General features: G+C 30.8%; 1 protein-coding gene across 2 annotated transcripts in view; it reads right to left on the reverse strand.

Moving 5' to 3' along the window:
* Dach1 (dachshund family transcription factor 1) overlaps positions 1-20,808 on the reverse strand; it is a 391,202-nt gene that overhangs the window by 18,886 nt on the left and 351,508 nt on the right. For both annotated transcript variants that reach the window (XM_047553395.1, XM_047553393.1), the window contains 3 exons: positions 19,265-19,412; positions 15,721-15,864; positions 15,152-15,220 (listed from right to left, as the gene is read on the reverse strand). In XM_047553395.1, the coding sequence (XP_047409351.1) occupies positions 15,152-15,220; positions 15,721-15,864; positions 19,265-19,412 (361 nt within the window). The remainder of the gene's footprint in view (positions 1-15,151; positions 15,221-15,720; positions 15,865-19,264; positions 19,413-20,808) is intronic.

The raw sequence follows: 20,808 nt of genomic DNA on the forward strand, positions 1-20,808 counted from the left end.
TTAAAAATAGGGTATTTTAAATTTCAGTTGCTTAAGAGCAAATTTCAAATGTTCTCACTACAAAACAATGCAAAGTATTTGAGGTTATGGATATGTTAAGTAGCTTGATTTAATTATTTCATATTAATAAATCACAGTATCACATTATACACCATTGTGTACATAATTACAAATTGCCAATTTACAATAAAAATTAAAATTAAGAACAAAAAAAGAAATTCTGGTATTTATATGTTTGTGACATTATAAAGTCATTTCATCCAGAAACAATGAATTCTGCCAATAATGAAAAATAATATTGATTATTTTCAAGTCTGTTGTTTTGGATGTAAGGTGTCCCTCAAAAGCTCATGTGTGAAACAATTCAAGAGGTTTAAAGGAGAATTGAATGGGTTATGAATTGGATTAACCCAACCAGTGAATTAATCTCTGTTGGGATTAACTGGTAATTAAAGATTAGCAGGGTGTGGCTGGAGGAGGTGGGTCTTTGGCGGGGATGTGCCTTTGGGACATATGTTTTGTATCTGGTGAGTGGAGTCACTCACTCTCTCTGCTTCCTAATCATCACGTGAGCGGCTTCCACCACACTCTTCCCCCATGATGTTCTGCTTCATCTCCAGCCCCAAGGAATGAAACTGACTAGTAATGGACTAAGACCTATGAAACTGTGAGCCCCCAAATAAACTTTTCCTCCTCTCAGATTGTTCTTGTCAGGTCTACTAGTTACAGCAGTGAAAAAGCTGACTAAAACGTCTTTCGGAAATCTGAACAATCATTGGTAAAATTAAATATGGCTAAAATTTCATGCATACTTTTTCCATGAAGTGTCAGGTTAAAGCACTGCAACTATTAAAATATAAAAATCTGTAGTTTCAGAATAATGAAATACAATTTCACCTTTTTGTTGACCATAAATTTTTAACATTAAGAGTAATTGGAAAGGTTTTCACATTTACTTTGTTTTATAAATATAGCATAAAAGGAGACTACTGAGTTCTAAGAGTTGTTGAGTTTAAACAAATGGTTATTTTCTAATTTTTGACAAAGGAATTGAATCACACATTGAAATACTATTCAAAATGAGGCAACCAAGAATTGAATTTAAGATCCAAATGGGCACTTACTCACAAATTTATTTGTGCACATTTAGGAAAGCAATTTTATGGATTTACCAAAAAAAAAAAAATCTATTTATACTAAAACTTAAGTATAAAAGCAACTTAAAAAATTCACCAAATTTTTCTATGTTAATTTATAATCACTCAAGCATTAATTTTCATAACATTTTCACAGAAATGTTATCAGTGCTTCTGGAATTAGACAGTTGAGAGTCTTATGAAGGATGTGAAATTAAGATATGAGCGACTGTAGAATTTAAACTAAACACTATTCCCAGTTTTCTTAATAAAATGAGATTTGCTATGCTGTTTAGCATGACAGCTTATTTTCTTGGTGTTTCTATACTTCCTCTAGATAAATGGCCAGTTGATGTTGATAACCAATACAACAGGCTTAATCTAGATTTGGTATGGGTGTCTTTTTGAGGGCCAGTGAGGAAGTTTCTGCCTAGTTTCAATCCAAATTATTTCAGTGCAATGGAGTCACTGGTTTTCATTTGTTAAAAGGAACAATATGCCACTGGTTAAATTTTACCCATATTTTAAATTTTCATTTTAGTACTACAATAAAATATATACATTTAATGTGATTATTCAGAGAAAAAATTTATTATAGTCACCTATTAACTCTACTACTGGTAACCCTTCCAAAGTAAGTATAAGTATGACATACCTCAAGGGGATTGCATCCAGAAAAGTGCTATAAGAGATATGTTCCAGAAGATAGACTACAAACATGACAACTATCCCATGAACTCTTTTTTTTTTCTTTTACCTATCACATTTACTTCACTCTTTCCATTCATTGAGACTTTTGACTCATATTTTTATTTGACAGGAAACATTCAGGATTAATACTGAATTCTTAGGGAAGTATAAGCCTATTAGCTATAGTACATGATAAATTGACTCTTCAAAGTATTTTGCAACTTCTCTAAATGTTCTTTATCCTAACAACTTAAGAATAACAATTTGAATGTACAAAATATTGGACGTGTTTTATTCTTTGCAATATTCGTATCACTTAAATGCCTAATACAATAGGATTAAACTGAATTGCATAATTTAAAGGAAAACTTGGGCAAACAGTCTTCCCTATATTATCTCCAAAGTATGTCTGAATTCAAAGCACTTAGGGGAAGTCATTGTATTCATTTCATAAAGATTTGTGAGCTTCTCCCATTTTATTTGTGACTGAGGGATATTTTCAATTTGGTTTGTATGTTGACATGATGTGTTATATTACAGACTGTTTGAGATTCACAGGTCTTTTATCTGTCTTAATATTACTAGAGAACATAAATAAACCTGCATCATGTTTGAACTTCCACATTGTTTATAAAAATCTGTAATCTTACATAAAAATGTATATTTCTGAATTTCTTTAGAAAATGGATATAGCACTACCGGGCTTATGGTCCCACATGGCAACAGTTGGCTGGAACCCAGTGCCATCTGTTGGTATAGAAGAGGAATATGCTTTCCATTCATCTTTGCTTATGTTTAATATTTTCTCATTTGTGAAAATTCTCCTCTTTCTCAACCCTTTAACTAGGCTGAAGGCCTAGGTTGTGAAATTTCATCAAACTTTGCTGGAAAAAATCTATTAAAGCAAGTCAGAGACAATAACGACTTGGACTCAAGTAGGCCTAAAAATATATTAATCTATACATGCCATTAAAATAAGATGCTGAAATTATTAATACAAAGAAAGATTTTACCATGAAAAACAAATAAGCAGTTCTTAATTCTGGTACAATGACTTGATAAGACTTCATAAATTAATGTAAAACCATAGTAACCAAAGTTAAACAGGGCACACCTGAGTTGTATGGGAATAATTTATGGTCTAAAATCTCCCCATCCAGTACTCTTTGTCCCAGGGAGAAATAAATAAAGAATGAGAGTCGGATCCAATAATTTGTAGCCATCATTCATCGTTTTATAGGTGTAATTAGTAAGCTTAAGTGGAACTATGTTTGGAGATTTACTATCTCTGGAGTGTGATTATATATGAATTAGAAGAGTCTGTAGTTACTCCAGACTATATGAAAATACAAATCATATAAAGAGAAATTTGCCAAAATACAATAAAAAATTAAGAAGCTCTAACACTTCCATCTTCAATTTGAGTCAAAAATAATACATTCATCTTTAGTTTTGAAGAAGATAAATAATCTTACATAATATGTGGCTGCAAATTAATCTCCTTAAGCTTTACTGTTTAAATTGCATAAATACTAAAATTCACACCCTTTCATGAATTTTTTTAAGTACTCTGGAAAATCTAGTGAATATAATTATCCTTTTCCAGCTTAAATCATGCCTAAAAGAAAAAGCATGAGTCATACAGAAAAAAAAAAAAAATACTCTTTGACCTGGGAGAATCTTTTTAAAAATCATCTAAGATATGTTTAATTTTTACCAAAAATAAATATCATTGCAAGTACTATTACACTAAATTTGTGCATAATTGTAAAAACTGCAAACAATTCAGCACTTGGACGCTACTAGTCTTGATTCCATTTTTACATATACAAATCCATTTAATCTACATTAAAAAATCTATATGATACTTATTATCATTATATGAAATTTACAGATTAAGAATCCAAAAAGTTAAACATTAATTTATATACTCACTATAATAGAAATAACAAACAGAAGCATGGGAATTTGAACCCAGGAATTTTGGATTCAGAATCCATGTATAAATGTACAAATGGACCATGGACACACTGTGTGTGTGTATATACATGTGTGTGTGTGCTCAACAGAAAAAAAATGTAGGTACTTTTGCCATCTTGATAAAAAATATTAAAATAGCAGTTAATCTAAGTTGCCAAGACCAGAAAATGAATGAATGGTAACTGACACTATACTGCCACTTTCAGTCCACTACTGCTTTCCTAGCATTAAATCATATTAATTTTAATCATTTTGAAATCAGTTATTTATGTAAATTATAATATTAAAGCTAAAGAAAATCTGTATTGGCATTTATCTTATAAGTGAATTATTGACTATTCCTACAAATTAGTAGACTTGTTTTTCTTTACTTTAGATAAGGCTAAACTTTGTTTTACTTCAGAGGAAACTTTGTGAGAAAATGCAAGTTAAGGATGGTTGTGGGGGTGGGTAACAATCTAATGAAAATGGCTTTTTACTACAGATGAGTTCTTTTGACAGAAAAACCCAGGTCAGTTTAATTGTCTTTATCACATTCCTAAAATCTTTACATGGAAAGAACTATATATTTTCATTTTGAATCTTAATCCTTATAAATTTATGGTACCCTCATCATCTAGTTTACCATTTAGCTAGTCATAGCCATTTCACATATTATGTCAAGATAAAAGCATTGCTGTCATGTAGGAAGCAAGGTATATAGAAACAAAAGAACTCAGAGATCCTGAGTTGACTGAGTTCAAGTAATTTATGTCTGTGTGCCTCAGTTTCTTCAAATATAAAATGAGCTTGCCATGAAAATCAATGTTAATTGATGTTCTTTGTAATGTATTAAAACACAGCTGTGTCAGAAAGAATGAATCCTATTAACAGATCACCATTTCCCTTCCCTCATGGCTTTTTAACTACCAGGCTCTCTTCCTCACATTATTCCTCTGTTCCCTTGAATATATACAATTTGGCACTTGCTGAGATTTTGGATTTCATCCCTTCCAAGGCACGTCTCTTGGTTTTCACTGTGATCTCTTAGTTTGTGAGAGGAGAAGCTCTTGCTGCAATTCTTCAAAAGACAGATTTAGAATAAAGTTGGAACTGTACAGTTTCTGCCAGGAAAACACTGCTAGTCAATCTAGTAGTTGTTAATAATAACAAATGGATTTTTATGGACTAATTTCTTTGAACAGCTAAAATATTTTCAACCAATGAACTATTTCCCAAATAACTAACATACTGATTTTTCTTATCCATGCCACTGGAAGAAATATCAGTACTTTAAAAATTGGCTTTTTACATTAAATAACTGTATTTATCTATCAAATGCTTTTCCACCTTTGAAAAAGTGATATTGAGCTTTCTGTTTTTTAGTGTTTCTGTCGCTAAAATGATACTGAATGCTAAATAATGTGTTTGTTTTTCAGCTGTTGTAAGTCTAAAGAGAATTTTTGAATACTTCAATTATAAAAGCATTTAAAACATACAAACTTGTGCAATTTTTATTTTAATGAAGATGAGAAGTTCATTAAAGAAGATAAATATTTCATTAGATCTTAAATAAAACAAAGAGATTTTTTGGCTTCTCTCAGCACAAAATTCCTTTGAAAGATTAATTAATACATGCAAATTATGCAAATTAGACCCATGCAAATATTTTATGAAGACAATTAAGGGAACCATTAATTACTGCTTTTTTTGCTTCAGTGAGATTCATTCATTTAATTTTAATTTCACTTTAACTGTTTTGATGTATAATCTTGCAGCTAAGAACTTTATCTTTCCTGGCGGGTCACTTAAACTTATAAATTTCATCAAGTGAGCACACAGAAATCTGTAAAGGTATTCTCAAGACTATGTTTAGTATCAAGAAAAATTTTTGACACAATGCACTCCCACAAACAGGGAAACTGGAAGGGAATGTGAGCTCATTCTTGGACAAGGTTCAACTGCTGGAAAAGCAATTAATTTGCTTTGGCTGTGCTAATATAGGGGAATTAGAAAGTGTGACACAAGACAAATAGAAATAATTAGTTCTCCAAAATGATGTTCTCATTAATATGGTTCGAACAGTAGAAATAAAAAAACATTATTGTGGCATGTCTGCATTCTGTCCCTAACCATGGGAGGTGGAATAATACACCATAAGCATTTTTATATTTATAGACTAAATGATGATGGTTTATTTTTTTTTCTAAGGGAGAATTATAACAAAGGGTATTACATGTCCTGAATGTCTAAATGTATATATGCTATTGAAATTGGTAACATACTTTCTATAACCATGTGTTTTGTGTCATTTTAAAATGTTTGTCATAGAAATCCTATACTTTAATGAACATACTTAAATGTGGGAGCTCCTTTTTGGTAATTTAAATATTTTCAGATAAGTTTTATAACTCTTTAAATATAACATTTCTCAAAAAAAAATTAAGTTGTCTCTATACTTCATCCCAAAAATTTACTCTGTTTTAAAAAAATTTCCCTTAAGTTGCTTTTACTGTCTAAGAATGCACACGAAAAAGATAAAACAGACTTGGAGAATATGCACAACTAGAGATACTTCTAATCTACATCACCACATATAATCATCTTCGACTTGGTAGACATTACACATATTTTCTACCGTTACAATTTTCATTGAGCAAGTTAAGTGGATAAATGCTCATCAATTTTCCCCTTTAAAATAAAGGTGAAAAGCTCCAAGCAAAAACCTGTAATAAATAAGTTTTTTCTTAAGTCTAAAGATAATATACTCTCTAAAAATTAAGAAAGTATTGATCAGAACAAAAAACAACTTTCTAAGTTGTTTGGTATTCATTATAATAGAAAGTATCATTAATAAAATACATAAAATTAAAACGGCAGGTTCATTTTCTACTTACTTGATCTCTGATACATCCTTCAGTCTTGCAGCTAGTCATTGTTACTATGGGACTATGAATATTTTGAAGTCGACATATATTACCAATCATATTTACTGAGCTTTTTGATATTCTTCAAAAACAAATCTGAAAGCTACATTTTCTTTCTTATGAAGGTAATTCTCTTAATTTCTAAATTCTCTAAGTTTCTTTTGCATATTCACACTGTCCACACAGATGTATGTTACATTTTCTAAATTAGGATCATTTTTGGATTGCATTGATATACTTGTTTAACCACTCTTCCACATCACTAATTAAGATATTAAATCAAAATGAATCTAGAATTGATCTTTAGCTAACATCATTCTGAGTTTCTATTTATGACTCTTATTTGATTTTAGTAGGTGTTCAGACAATATCCAAGTGTTCATGAACAAGCAAGTTTAATTCAATTTTTCAGTTTTGGCATGCTAATAAAACGTTATTATATTTTTTTATTAGTAATGGTCTGATTCAGTACTTAAAAGCAATTTAGTTGTACAATATCCATTTTCCTCTCTCTAAATTTCCAATTCCAATCCACTATTCCTATTATCCCCAGATTAAAGTAATTTCTATATCCCCAAAACCTTCTTGTTGCCAATCCTCTATTATATTATTCCTACTAGGAAAAATGATATCAAATAAATTACAACCTAAGCACATTCATTTTGCTTTCATTACTCTGCTTTCTATTTGAACAATGGAGTAAGAATTGAAATAACGTCACAAAAACCTCATGAAATGTCACTACTCAACACAGACAAAATGACCACAATCATGCTTTGCTTTTAAAAAATGAACTAGGAATTTAGAAAACTAGTTCTATTGAAATCATACATTGAAATAACATTATATGGTAATAGTTATAATGAATTATGTTTTACTATTTTAGCAGGCCCACACTTAATGTTCACTAATTTCATAATTGGTTTACATTACAAAGACTACTTCCAACAAAAAACTGCAAGGGGCCTTCAGTATTTGCAGTTTAAGCATATCCACTTATATCACTTATATCCAAAAACAAGATTTGCTTTTCTATATAATTTTAAACAAAAAAGTTTATATTTAAATTATGAGAAAACATTATTCTAAAATTTTATAAAGTATTAAAATTCATAAGTGTCTTCTGAAACTTATTATTTAACAGTAAGTGTGATTTCAGTTAAATGAGTAGTCAACAATGACTTGTGATAACTATGGAACAATAGCCTGTTTATTGGTTACCACCTACATCAATAGCATCTTTTGTTCAACTTAATCAATGCTGTCTTAAATTGATCAGTTGCATTGAAATGCTGCCAAACATCAGAAACCAGTGCCAAAAGACTAGGAGGAAATTTATTATTGTTTTGTTTTGTTCATAGTAATATTATTCTAATAATTACACTTTAAGGTCAAGAAAAATAGTTTTAAATAATCCCTTTGGGGATTATTTCTAAGTAAAAAACCAAAAGTCAATATGGTGTACTATCAGTCCAGAATTCAGTTTTAAACCTTACATTATTATTTGTTTTGTTTTTAAGAAAGTCTTCCCTTATTTCCCCTTTTATTCTAAATAAAGAAGTATTTAAATATGGAAACTTTAGGTAACTAAAAAATATTCTTCTAAAATCTCCACAAACACTTAATTATGGAATTAATTCAACACTGTATAATAAATGAAGACCAATTTTTCAAAAAAGGAAGTGTAAATTACATATTAGAGTTAATAATAGCCTCGGTGTTTATCAGTCACCAGGCCCTGTAATAAATATATTAATTCATAATAATAAAATTTAATATTAATAGCTAAAACTTAATTGTGTATGTACTAGTGTATGCCCAGTATGTTCTATGCTTTACATGGATTATTTTATTTAATCTTCACAACTCTCAATCGTTAATTAATTGCTAAAGGAGGATGAGGCATAGTGGAGCAAAGATTTGAATCTAGATCAGAATCCTAGCATTTTTTAATTGCTAGGTTCTGTAGAGGTACCTAAAGAATCCCCATTCCCACATGAAGTCAGTTTTCAAGTATTAGAAATGGAAATATGCATAAAATGATTGTATGGCAATCAAATTAGAAAAATTTATAAAGATCTTAAAAGGGGTAAGTTTAAGTAGTGTTCAATTCAGCACTGTTAAAGTATGAGACTTGGGATGTCACTTAGCAACTTGCTATGGTTTAGATGTGGTGTCCCCTGAAAGCTCACATGTGAGACAATGCAAGAAGGTTCAGAGGAGAAATGATTGGGTTATATCCTTAACCTAATCAATGAATTAATCTCTAATGGGATTAACTGAGGGGCATATATTTGTACCTGGCAAGTGGAGATATCTCTCTTTCTTCCTTCTCCCTGTCTCCCTCTTTCCCTCTCTTTCTCTCTCCCTCTCCCTCTTTGCTTCCTGTGAGCTGTTTGCCTCTGCCATACTCTTTCACCATGATGTTCTGCCTCACCTCCAACCCTGAGGAATGGATCCAGCTTCTATGAACTAGAATCTCTGAAACTGTGAGCCCTCAAATAAAACTGTCCTCCTCTACCGTTGTGCTGATCGGGTCATTTAGTCACAGCAGCATAAAAGCTGACTAAAACACAACTTATAATCAAACATGTACTTCAAAGGAAACCAAGAGACTCTCCAAGTGTCATAAACTATATAGAAATTAGATTTGTTGACTTTTAAGTTTATCATAAAGTTAATTACATACTAAATTGCAGGGATGAATATGAATTTTTTAGATAAATATGATTAATTTCTTAATTTTTTCATTACTTTTTAAATTTCCTTTGCTTAGGATGAGTTTTTCCCAAGTGTGTCTAAAGGGTCTGTAAACATAGTATACGCATAATGGCTCATAAAAAGGTAAAAAACAAGAAACATTTTTTCAACTGTAAATCATTCTTTAGAAATAAATCATGTGAACTTTTTAAGTCATTAATAGGCAGTGTGCTAATTATCCAAAATGGCTGATATGGCTGCAAGTGATTATCCTATAAAAGAGACCTAAGTTCAGGAAGCAAAATATGGTGGAAAGAACAAAGTCTTTGGGGTAATAAACCTGGATTTAAGTGAAAAAAATCCAACTAACTAGAAGGATGACAGTGAGAAAATTAATTAGACACTCTAAGATTTAGGCTCTAAGATAATCATGCCTTTAAATTAGAATATTAAATAGAAAAGGAGGAAAGTCTTAATAAATATCAATTCCTAATCCACCTCACTATTTTAGTCAGTGAATATTTCCACCTAATATGTAATTTCCTAAAGTCTAAATGAAGGAAAATGTATTACTAGAAAATTCACTGAGTGCTAGAACATTTGATTCAATAAAAAAGCTTGATCAGAGAAGTTTCTTAAGAATGACATGCAGTATGTTTTGGAGTTATAAGTTATGAATTATATAATAATAATAATATATTTTAAGGAGAAAAGAGGATATCATTTAATAATCCTAGTCTGAAAGCATTCAGGAAGAAAATAGGTAGTGTGGAAAGCAAAAGTTCTAACTCTGATAAATTCTTGGTGTGGCTAAGAATTAGTCACCCACTCTGACTAGGCCTCAATTTCCTCCTTTGTACAATAAAGAGATTCAATTTATCTTAAAGTTCTTTTCCAATACTAATGCAGTAACATAATAAAAGTGTGTCTGGCATATCATCAATGTTGAATAAATATTTGTTCAATAAATGAATAATTTTGAAATTGAGCACATATCCTCAAATATATAGGAAACAGAAAGAAGATATTAAATTGGAAAAAATTTGTTAATGTGTAGACAAGTCTTTTATGTCTTTTTATTGGAAGAATATTTGGTTTTCTGTGATCTGAGATCAGTCAAAAAGAATAAAAAGCCAAATAGTTTTGATTATGGTCATTGGATGTAAATGAAAGAGAGATACTTTCAAGTGAAGTCAAAATTTTGCAAGCATAATTTGCAGATAGCCTAAGATGTCAGGGAAACTATGGTTCACATTTCCATTGATTTTAAGTTAGTTTTTGGTTGAAAGGGCTAAGTTTGTACTTAAAAAGCAAAAAGCTACTATTTTGAAAGTAAACTTATAGACTTCAGAAATCTTATAAAAGACATATATAGAATAGCAGTATTCATGATTCTTCTATTTTATGGAAGAATTTGTACATGGTAGAAAATTGTTAAGATTTAAACTATTGCAATTATAATCAGAAAAGAAACATGAGGTTATTAATGTATATTAAAAGAAAAAATCACTTAGTAAATGTGATCATGGGATATTAAGTGAAATATGGATTTAAAATAGAAATTTGGATGTACATGAGTATAGAATTTGAATCTTTTGTCAAATGTGCAAACAATAAAATGCATTAGAATTGTACACAAAGAATGAACATGCACTGTTAATTGAGCTATCAAAAATTAATATTAATTCTTCCAGAATTTATATTTCTGACTTTCACAGTCAGAATCCATCCTTTATTTTCTCCCATCAGTCTTTCCAACTAATGTCTGAGAAATGTCAAACAAAAAGGATCTTCATATCCACAAGATCTAACATAGGTCTTGATTTCTCAGTATCTAATCCATTCCTTCAAGGAATATGTATCAAGCATCACTGTGGATCCTGCATGCTACCAGACATGTGTACCAATCATAAACAAAACAGAATGGCTCACACTCAGCCCTAGCTATCTCCAGAAGGAAATGCTGAAGAAAGAATTACAAACACACAGCATTTTCCTGTGGGGAAATGAAAAGTGTGGTAAGAACCTTTAATAGGCAGAGCCAGTCCTAACGGACAGGTAGGTATCCCAGAAGCAGGGTAAGGAATATGAAAAATGTTCCTGGAGAGAGTAATTTTTAAGCTGAGACTTCAAAGGATGGGTAAGTAAATGCAAGGAAGAAGATGGAAAATCCCTGGTGGGTGGGGAAATAAGGTTTTCAGAAAAATAACATCGACAAAAATTCTAGTACGATAGGAGTTAGGAATTAGTGCAGAAGAAGTATAATAGGGTATAAAAGGTGAGAGAGTGAGGTAGGGAAAAACAGGTTTAGTTCTTCCTTCATATATTAAGGATTGGACTCGGTGAGTGTACCATAATGAGGGAACACCAGAGGAAGACAGGTTTGTGAAGAAGGGCAGAATATTTTCTGTTTTGTACCCTGAACTTTCAGGTTTATGTAAGATAAAAACAAAAAAAAAAAACAAAAAAAAAACATATTATTTGGAGTGGTTCAGAGATGTGTAAATCAGAGAGATATCTTTATAAATTTTTAAAATATGTGTTAAACAAATAATTTAAGTAGATGGTATTGCCTAGGGAGAGAAAATGAAATAAGACTGGAATTAATTGGAGAAAGCCATCAAGTTATAGATTTGATAACAGAGACTGTGTGTGTGTGTTTTTGTGTGTGTATGTGTGTGTGTGTACATTTATATGTGTAGGAGCAGAAGAGGGTTTGAAGGATACTTAATACCTAGTGAAAATCTTTCAATGAGTGTTTATGCAAATTCTGTCTATACATTCAAAGGATCCTAGAAAAAGCATAAAATAGGGTAAGTTCAAATTCCAGCACAAATCACAATATATAAATTTGTTAAGACTCCTGGCATGCAAGCATTCACTGGCATATACTTCAGACTCTGAAATATTTTTTAAATTTTTGGATGTTTACTCTATATGTACAATATCTCCACCAAACTCATGAATTTTGAGTTAGTTATTAGAAAAATAAGCAATAAAGAATTCATCCCTTTGTACCATGAGTTGATTTACCTTACTTACCAAGAAAACTTAGAGTTTTTTCCCTCTGATTTCCTCTTTCCCATTTCTTTAGTTTTATGAAAATGGTGACATAAAATGTCAATGAAGCAATATTTTTTCTACCCGAGGTACTTATTTATGTGAGGGGAATGACTTAGCACTTGAGCAATATTTAGGTGCCCAACATCTAGGGGACTGGCTCTTGGGCCAAGTGTGGCATTTACTGATAGCTAAAATGTTAAAAATACATAACAAGCATAAAAATTATTGTTTCTTTTTTCTTAATTGAGTTTCTTTTGGAATTGAGAATAATTTCAGTTATGGTTGGGTTAGGAGTAAGAATACTGAGTATTGTAATACCTGGGCATAGAGACACTGGAAGAAAGAAAACCAAGTAAGCAAGAGGCAGAGTCTTTGTCCTTCTGGAATTGTGAAACAGCAGGTGCTCATGCCTACCAAAGTGCATGACATAGACCATTTCACAAATTAATAACAAGTTTTAGTTCTTGCTTATTTGCTTTTCCCATTCTTCTGCTTAGGACAGAATTTAACTAAATTCAGTCTTCTTTTTTGATTTCTTCTCTTCACAGTTAATTTTATTCAGTTTGTTAGCTTCCAAGTGTATTAATTTAGTCTAAGTTTAGAAAAAATTCAAAAGGCAAAATGTACTTATATAATGGAGTTAAAGTTAACAAAAGATTTCTTTATTCTGCTATTTTTAAAGTTCTGGAAACATCCAACTGCTAATGAAATACCTTTTTAAGTCACTTACAGCTAGATTCATTTATAGTTGTTTTTTTTTTTTTTTATTCAACTCTGGGGAAAAAGCACTAACAAACAAAAAATTGTGAATTTTGGGTTAAGTATTTTACTAAAAACTGCATTTTGAGCAATATGAACATTGGCAGGCTGTATAAATGAATGATTTTATGTTACAATTAAAAACAATAATTTATAGTAATTTATAGTTGGCTTTAAATTACTATGCATAATTATACATATGTTTTGTTTTTATAATCATGAAGGTTATATGGGTAGGTTTACTGTGCTACTCAGCTGATAGCTTTCTGGATAGCAAAGGAAAGGCATCTTGTGATTTTATTTTTCTAACAGAACAAACAAATCGTAATAGAGAGTGAATACTGTCAATATTTTGACCTCATACATCAATACTTTGTGCACATTAAGATGTGTTCTTGAATATATCTGAATTTTACAAATTAAAAATAGAAATAACTACAGCTTTATTAATGACCAAAAACTTGCTGACAATGAATTTATGGCATATACATTATGTGAGCTATTTTAAAAAAAGTTTAATCATTACTTAATTACTTAATATGAACAATGAATTTCTGATTTATATACAAGAATATATTGTATATTAGATCATTTCAACATTATTTGAATTAGTGCTTTATTTGGTTCCTACATACAAACTGGTCTTATTGAGCTATCCTCCCTAAAAATGAGTACTGGATTTTTGTTAACCACCATAATTTGTTCTATATGTATGTACTTTTTATAAGATGAAACAGAAATCTTGTGTCTTTAATGATATACTTACATAAATAATTGTTCTGAAAGCCATGATACTCTAAAAATTGAGATTTTTTTTTACATCTACAATTGCATTAATCTTCTATCCAAGGAAATATATCAGAATAGCATATGGTTCAAGTCCTAGTATTCAAAGACTAATTGTTATTGCCTGAAGTAAAATAAATACAGGCAAAAGAATATAACATTATTTCCTCAAGAATGTTTCTTCAAGTTTCTGATTGTTACTTACTGAACATGTGATAGTATGAAAAAGTATATATTTTTTACACTGTGCCAAGAATTACATTTTTGTAGCCGATTTAGTTACACAATTAATGTGGTACAAATCCTAAATGTGATTGACCTGAAAATGAAAAATAAAAGCAATGGGAAAGATTTATAGCACTTAATCATTTTAGACTTCCCTTGGAAGAATCATGTCCATTTAGAGTAGGAAACAAATGCTCTTTTTCTGTTTAGTATTCATGTTGTTAGACTGAGTTTGTTTTCTAGAATACATGTTTGACTATAAATGCTACGTTCTGATCCTGCTCTTTCCTAATAGTGTGGTCTTGGCAGTATACATGTTTAGTTCCTCCAAGTGTTTACTACAACTCCCTTTGGTATTCTATAAATAATTTTGCTCAGCAGATTTGTGTTATTAAAATGTATATAATGGCATATAGAACATTTGGAAATCCACATAGGAACTAAACAATCTTATTTATTGTTAACATTCAACTAGTTCATTTTGCATATACCTTGCTCTGTCACAAAAAATGAGTAGTTAGACACTTTGAAATTTTAAGAACTACCTATTTGCTTAATCTATTCTTTTATTTATGCAGTACAGAACTTATAAATACTCCTGCATTAGATTGGGCTTTAAACATTCAATAAAACACATTTACTGTGTCTGAGATTAAATCATACATTGTTTAAAATTAATTATTCCTTTTTAATTGCATTGTATAAACAGAAATGACCTGTTAATTTAAAGAAAATCTATCAGCACAAAATGAATTCACTCATATAAACAAGCAAGATGAACTTGACCTTGTTTGAACTTGTTTTGATGTGGCCCAGATGGTAGGCTACATGCTTGAATAGCAGGCTAAAGCTGAGGAAAAACTCATATAGCAAGATCTAGATTTATAGCCTTCTGCAAATTCCTACCTTGTATTGTCCTTTCAGCATCTGTTCTGCCGCCACTGCGGTCAGCTTCTATCTCTGGGGTCAGAGAGTCTAAAAGCACAGAAAGGTAAGAATGACATATATTTCATTTGGTTCCTATTGTCCTTTTAAAAAAGAGCAACCTGTTACTTTAGCATTGAATTAAAATCACATAAATCTTGGTCACCTTTTAAAGGTTGAACGAAAACTATAACCATAAGAATTTTCAGGAGATTTGAATAAAAAAGAAATATAATATTGTTCATAAGATAGAATGAGGGTGGAAGTCCTTCAATTCATATTATGTCATGTTTCAGTAGAAAAAGGTTTGGTTAAGCAAAAAAGCAATGCCAGGTCCCAGATTCTGGGGTTGAGTAACAAAAAAACGTTGAAACAACTATGAAATAAAGAATTTCTCCAACACATTCTTCCCATCATGCTTTCAGCTGCAAGTATAGATGAATGAATGAATCACAAGACATTGAAATATTCAAAAGCACAAATACGTGTCTAAATTTTCCTTTGAGTATTAAAAATAAAAGTTGGTGATGCATAAATATATACTTTCTTACCATTTAAGACCCTGAGACTATCTGTTGAAGCTGCCTGTTTTAGTGTCTGCTCTGCTTGCTCACGCCGTTTTGTCTCAAATTCAAGTGCTTCCTGCAATTTTCTCTTTGCCTTCTTCTCCTTCTTTAGCCTCTTTTGAACAATGGCTAGAAAAGAGTGTATGTATAATATTAATATTTTAAAGTGTAATTGTATAATATTGCTAATTTTCAAATAGTGTATGTTTCTTATATCATTCATTTTTTTTTCCCGCTTGACTGAGCATACCTACATGGGGAAACTTAAAAAAACAAAACAAAACAAACAAACAAACAAAACCTCTCACCTTTATCTAAAATGATTCCAAATAAAATGTCCAAGGAAGCCAGTTTTTATTTTAGTTTTCAACTATTACATTACAGAAATGCTTTTAATTGTAATATGTGAGAAAAATTTAATAGGAAACTAATTTTAGGAAATATTTGAACTCACTAACAAAAGAAGCTTGATTAAATGAATTTTGTGGTTTGTTTTTTGCCCTTGTAACAGAACGAAGTAATTTAAATAGCATAAACCACTATGAACAAATCTATCTCCTTATGATGCATCAGTTTTGAGTCACAAGGGAAGCATTTCCTTTAAAAACACTTTGTGAAACACCAACTAAGTTTTTAACAATTTTTCTTGAGCTTTTAGAAAATATCAACATTTTTGTATATGAGGAGCAAAATACTCTTGTTAACATACATGAACAATATTTTTTTGACAAAGCTATTTTCTCAGAGAATTATTTCTTCATAGCAAATTTATAGCACTACAAAAAATTTCAAAAAAGTATACTTCCACTCTGCAGGAATCTGGCTAAGTATAAAACTTTACTGCTAGCTGGGCATGGTGGTGTATGCCTGTAATCCCAGTGACTCAGGAGGCTGAGGCAGGAAGATCATGAGTTCAAAGCCAGCCTCAGCAAAAGCAAGGGGTTAAGCAACTTAGTGAGACTCTGTCTCTAAATAAAATACAAAATAGGGCAGTGGTCGTGTGCCCCTGAGTTCATTCCCTGGTACTAAAACAAAAACAAAACCTCACTGCTAATGATAACGTGACACTGATGACAATAATGTGCTTTTATATAAAATTAGATTATGATATTAAAAGTTGATTATGATACATTTTTTCCTATTGGAAAATTTAAATATTTATACATTAATCAATAAACAATTATGAACATACTTCACAGAATGTACACTAACTGTACTTTTGGAATAATAATTATTTTAACCTTTTCTATACATATATATTATATATATTACATATATAGATGTTTCAAAGAACATATGCTGATTAGTTACCATATGTGTTCTTTGAAATCATCTTTTTTGGTAATTAATAAACATTGTGGATGTCAGTGTTACACTATGAGAAAAATTTTTTTTTTCCTGAAGATTAATCATTCCAAGTTCACTATTTAACTTCTTACTTAATAGTAAACACCACTATTTTTCTTTAGTACAATATTTGGTCAAAATATAATATGAGGTAACAATGGTTCAAGTAAATATTTTAGTTTCAATTTCTAATTTCTACATTCCCTGTTTTATCATGAATAGGGTTGTTAAGATGGTAACCCATTAACATGTTGAGTTTATTATTGTTGTATTGTAATTTTAAAAAACGTTTAATCAAAATGTACTTTGACTAAATTGAATAAATGCTGCTTTCCTTTATTTAATAGTGTGAAAACCATATGCTTACTTTAACAAAATCACTTGCCTGCTATTTTCCTTTCCAAAGACTATTATTTGTAAATTTCTTTGAATAGAAACACTATTTTTGCAATATTTATTTAAATTATACATCCCCATGATGTTCAAAGCTCTACATGCAGCATGTTACCATTGACCACTCATTGTTTCCTCCTATTTGATTGAACCAAATAGGATGCTATGTTCTGCCTTCAGGGTAATACACTGCTTCAATAGACACATTTATTATAGATAGGTATTGATAGATAAGTTATTACCTTTAATTTATTGTTCATAATTAATTAAATGGGATGTTCATAGTATGATCTGTGAATGTTTTGCCCTCTAGTGGTTAAAGAAATAAAACAGAATATAAAACTTTCTAACAGGTTGGAATCAATAAAATTATGATGGTCTCTCAAATACTCAAAGGGTTGTTTTGGGAATCCAAGAACCTGCTTTTTGTACTGTACAAAAGACTTCTCCACGTGTGACAAAATCAAGACAGGGTGATCTCATGGAAGATGGCCCCACAGATTGAACTCTGTGTCTGGACTAACTTACTCACTTAGAACACATCCATTAGCAGTGTTTATCTTATTTTGATTATTTTAGGCCTTTAATCTAGTGAAGCCATATTATTTAGAACTGTGTGATACACCTAGGTGAAAGCTTTTCAAATAAAACTTATCCCAGGACCCCACTAGATGTTACCTAATAACTAATGAAACAGCCTTGTAAATTCTCCTACTTTTAAAAAGAGAACAGAAACAATGGTCTTTAAATGACCATATCAAATATATAAAAGGAGACTATGGGGAATGTTTACATTGTATACTTATCAAATGGGAGAAAAGGAATTCTATTGTCCCCCTTTTCTTGAATACTTAGGAGAATGAAATAGTTTAAACAAAGGAGGAATTGGTTGTAAACACTCTTTAAATTCATACATAAACATACAAATGTGAATGACCTTCAAAATCATCTACACAAACACTGTACAATGTGTTAAAAGAACAATTCACAGATCAATAATATCATTACTTTTACCCAATAAGAATTCATATTGGTTTCTATTCTGTGTACTTGACCTTGTAGAATGAAAATGAGGTACTCAGAAAGAAAATTATACAAACATTCAACTTTACTCATTTGTTCAGATATTCATCAGTCTTCAATTTCAGTTGATAAACATCTTACTAAACCTGCTTTGCTTGAATAATCAGTATTTTCTATTTTAGTGTTATGACTTTAACTCTTAAGTGTTCAAAGGGCAGCTGTGAAAGAACACAAAACTTTTCTCCATGGCTGTCATCTTATCAGAGTTTATTTCTTATTTTAAGAATATCAATTCATGTTGGGAACAGTGATGCATATCTGTAATCCCACAGGCTCTGGAGCCTGAAGAATCAAAAGTTCAAGAAAAGCCTTGGGAAGTTAGCAAGACCCTCAGCAACTTAGTGAGACCCCATCTCAAAATAAAAAAATAAAAAGGGCTGAGGATATAGCTCAGTGTTACAATCCCTAGTACTGCCAAAAAAGAAAAGTATGAATTCATTAAACTCAGTAAGCAACAAACATAATAGGATCAATGATATCATGGATAGATTTAAATCCCTTGAGATAGGAACAGAAGAGAAAACATGTACTTTGGAGATTAAGAAATGCAGTGAGCCCATGATCCAAATTCTGCTCTAAACTTTAGTTGCAGGTAAATCAACAAAAAATGTGCACTCTCATAATGTAAATCACCAGACATACTATTACATTTTTGTGTTAAATATTTTTCTTAAAGTATTAAATTTAGTGGGAAATTCAACGATACCTCTATTCTTTTGTTCCATAGCCAGCTGCTTCTCAAGTGTTTCCCTTAGTTCTCTTTCTCTTAAAAAATCCATCTTCAGCTCTGTTTTTTCCAGTTGGACCTGTTTTTCTTGAGCTCTGGCATTATCTATGGCAACTTTCAAGAGTCCCTGTACAAAGAAGGTATTCAGACTGGTGATATTTTGGTGCAAAGTACATTTCATTCATTACTTAAAAGCATCTTAAAAGAGAAGAAATCACCAAATTCTTAAATTCTTTTGCCTTCATTCTGTACTCACTAGGACAAATACTATAAAGCATAACACTTCTCAATTTAATTAAACTACGTAGGAGGATAAATATTTACACTATGCATGTTCCATTGTTTCAGATTAGAATATCTAGACTCAAACTAAATGAGGGTAGCACATAAGCATGTCTAAAAAAATGATACACTAATTAAAATAATGGTAATAATAACAGAAGGGAGCTCAGTAGAGTAGGGCAGGTGAATCAGGCAGAGGGAAGAAGGAAGGGAAAAAGAAGGTACTGGGGAATGAGGATGATCAAATTATGTTATGTGCATGTATGAACATGGCATAATGTGACATAATACTACTGTGTAAAATTATAATGCACCAATAAAACAAGAACTGAAAGGAAAATGTAGGTGAAAATCTGATGCAAGTAGTTATCTGACATGGTTGATACAGCCCTATGTGATCCTGGCAGTCTCCTTACTCTCTTGGAGTTCATTCTTCCACGTTCTATCATGATCATACCAACTGCAATGTTCTTTGTTTTTCTCAGTTCAACAATTTGTTTCTGTCTCAAGGACTTTGCTCTTTCTCTTCCCCTCCTGAATGCTTGTCCTCCAAATCTCTGAGTGGCTTACACAAAGTCACCATTCAAGAGAAGTCTTTTTTTTACCACCAAACTTGGAATAGCCTCGAAAAATATCTTGTTCTTCTCCTTAAAATTCTTCAAAGCATTTAACACTAGATAATATTGGCACACATCTGTTCATTGAGTTATATTGTGTTTTTCCAGTAAAATGTATACTCTGAGGTAGGATTATTTTCTCTTGCTTTGCACTATTGTCCCTAGTGTCCAGAGAGCGCCTAGCACATATTAGAGTGCAGAAACTTCATGAATAGAAATTATTATAATAGTACTATATTCTTCTTGAAATTTGTAATAAATTTAAAGTATTCAAACCATAGTGGTTTGAATGCAAATGGTGCAAAATGGTTCCAGCAATCTGAGAGTAACATTCAGGAAAATTATTAAAAAAGAATATTTATTCATATGACTAATTATGGGGATATATACATAAAATTTGACTTACTATATTCTTTTAAAAATTAGCAGTATCTTAAGATTTTTTGGACAAGAAGATTATGAGAATATGTTAAACATATAGAAAGCTTTCTCTATGTAATGGACCAAAAATTACTAGTAGAATTGAAATTAAAATTTCTATCTTCATCAATTCAAGAATAAGAAATGCTGGTTTGAAGTTGAAAATACTTTGTGTTAGTATGTGAATATCACATACTAAATTTT

This window comes from Sciurus carolinensis, chromosome 5, assembly GCF_902686445.1.
Source record: "Sciurus carolinensis chromosome 5, mSciCar1.2, whole genome shotgun sequence".
Taxonomy (NCBI): Eukaryota; Metazoa; Chordata; class Mammalia; order Rodentia; family Sciuridae; genus Sciurus; species Sciurus carolinensis.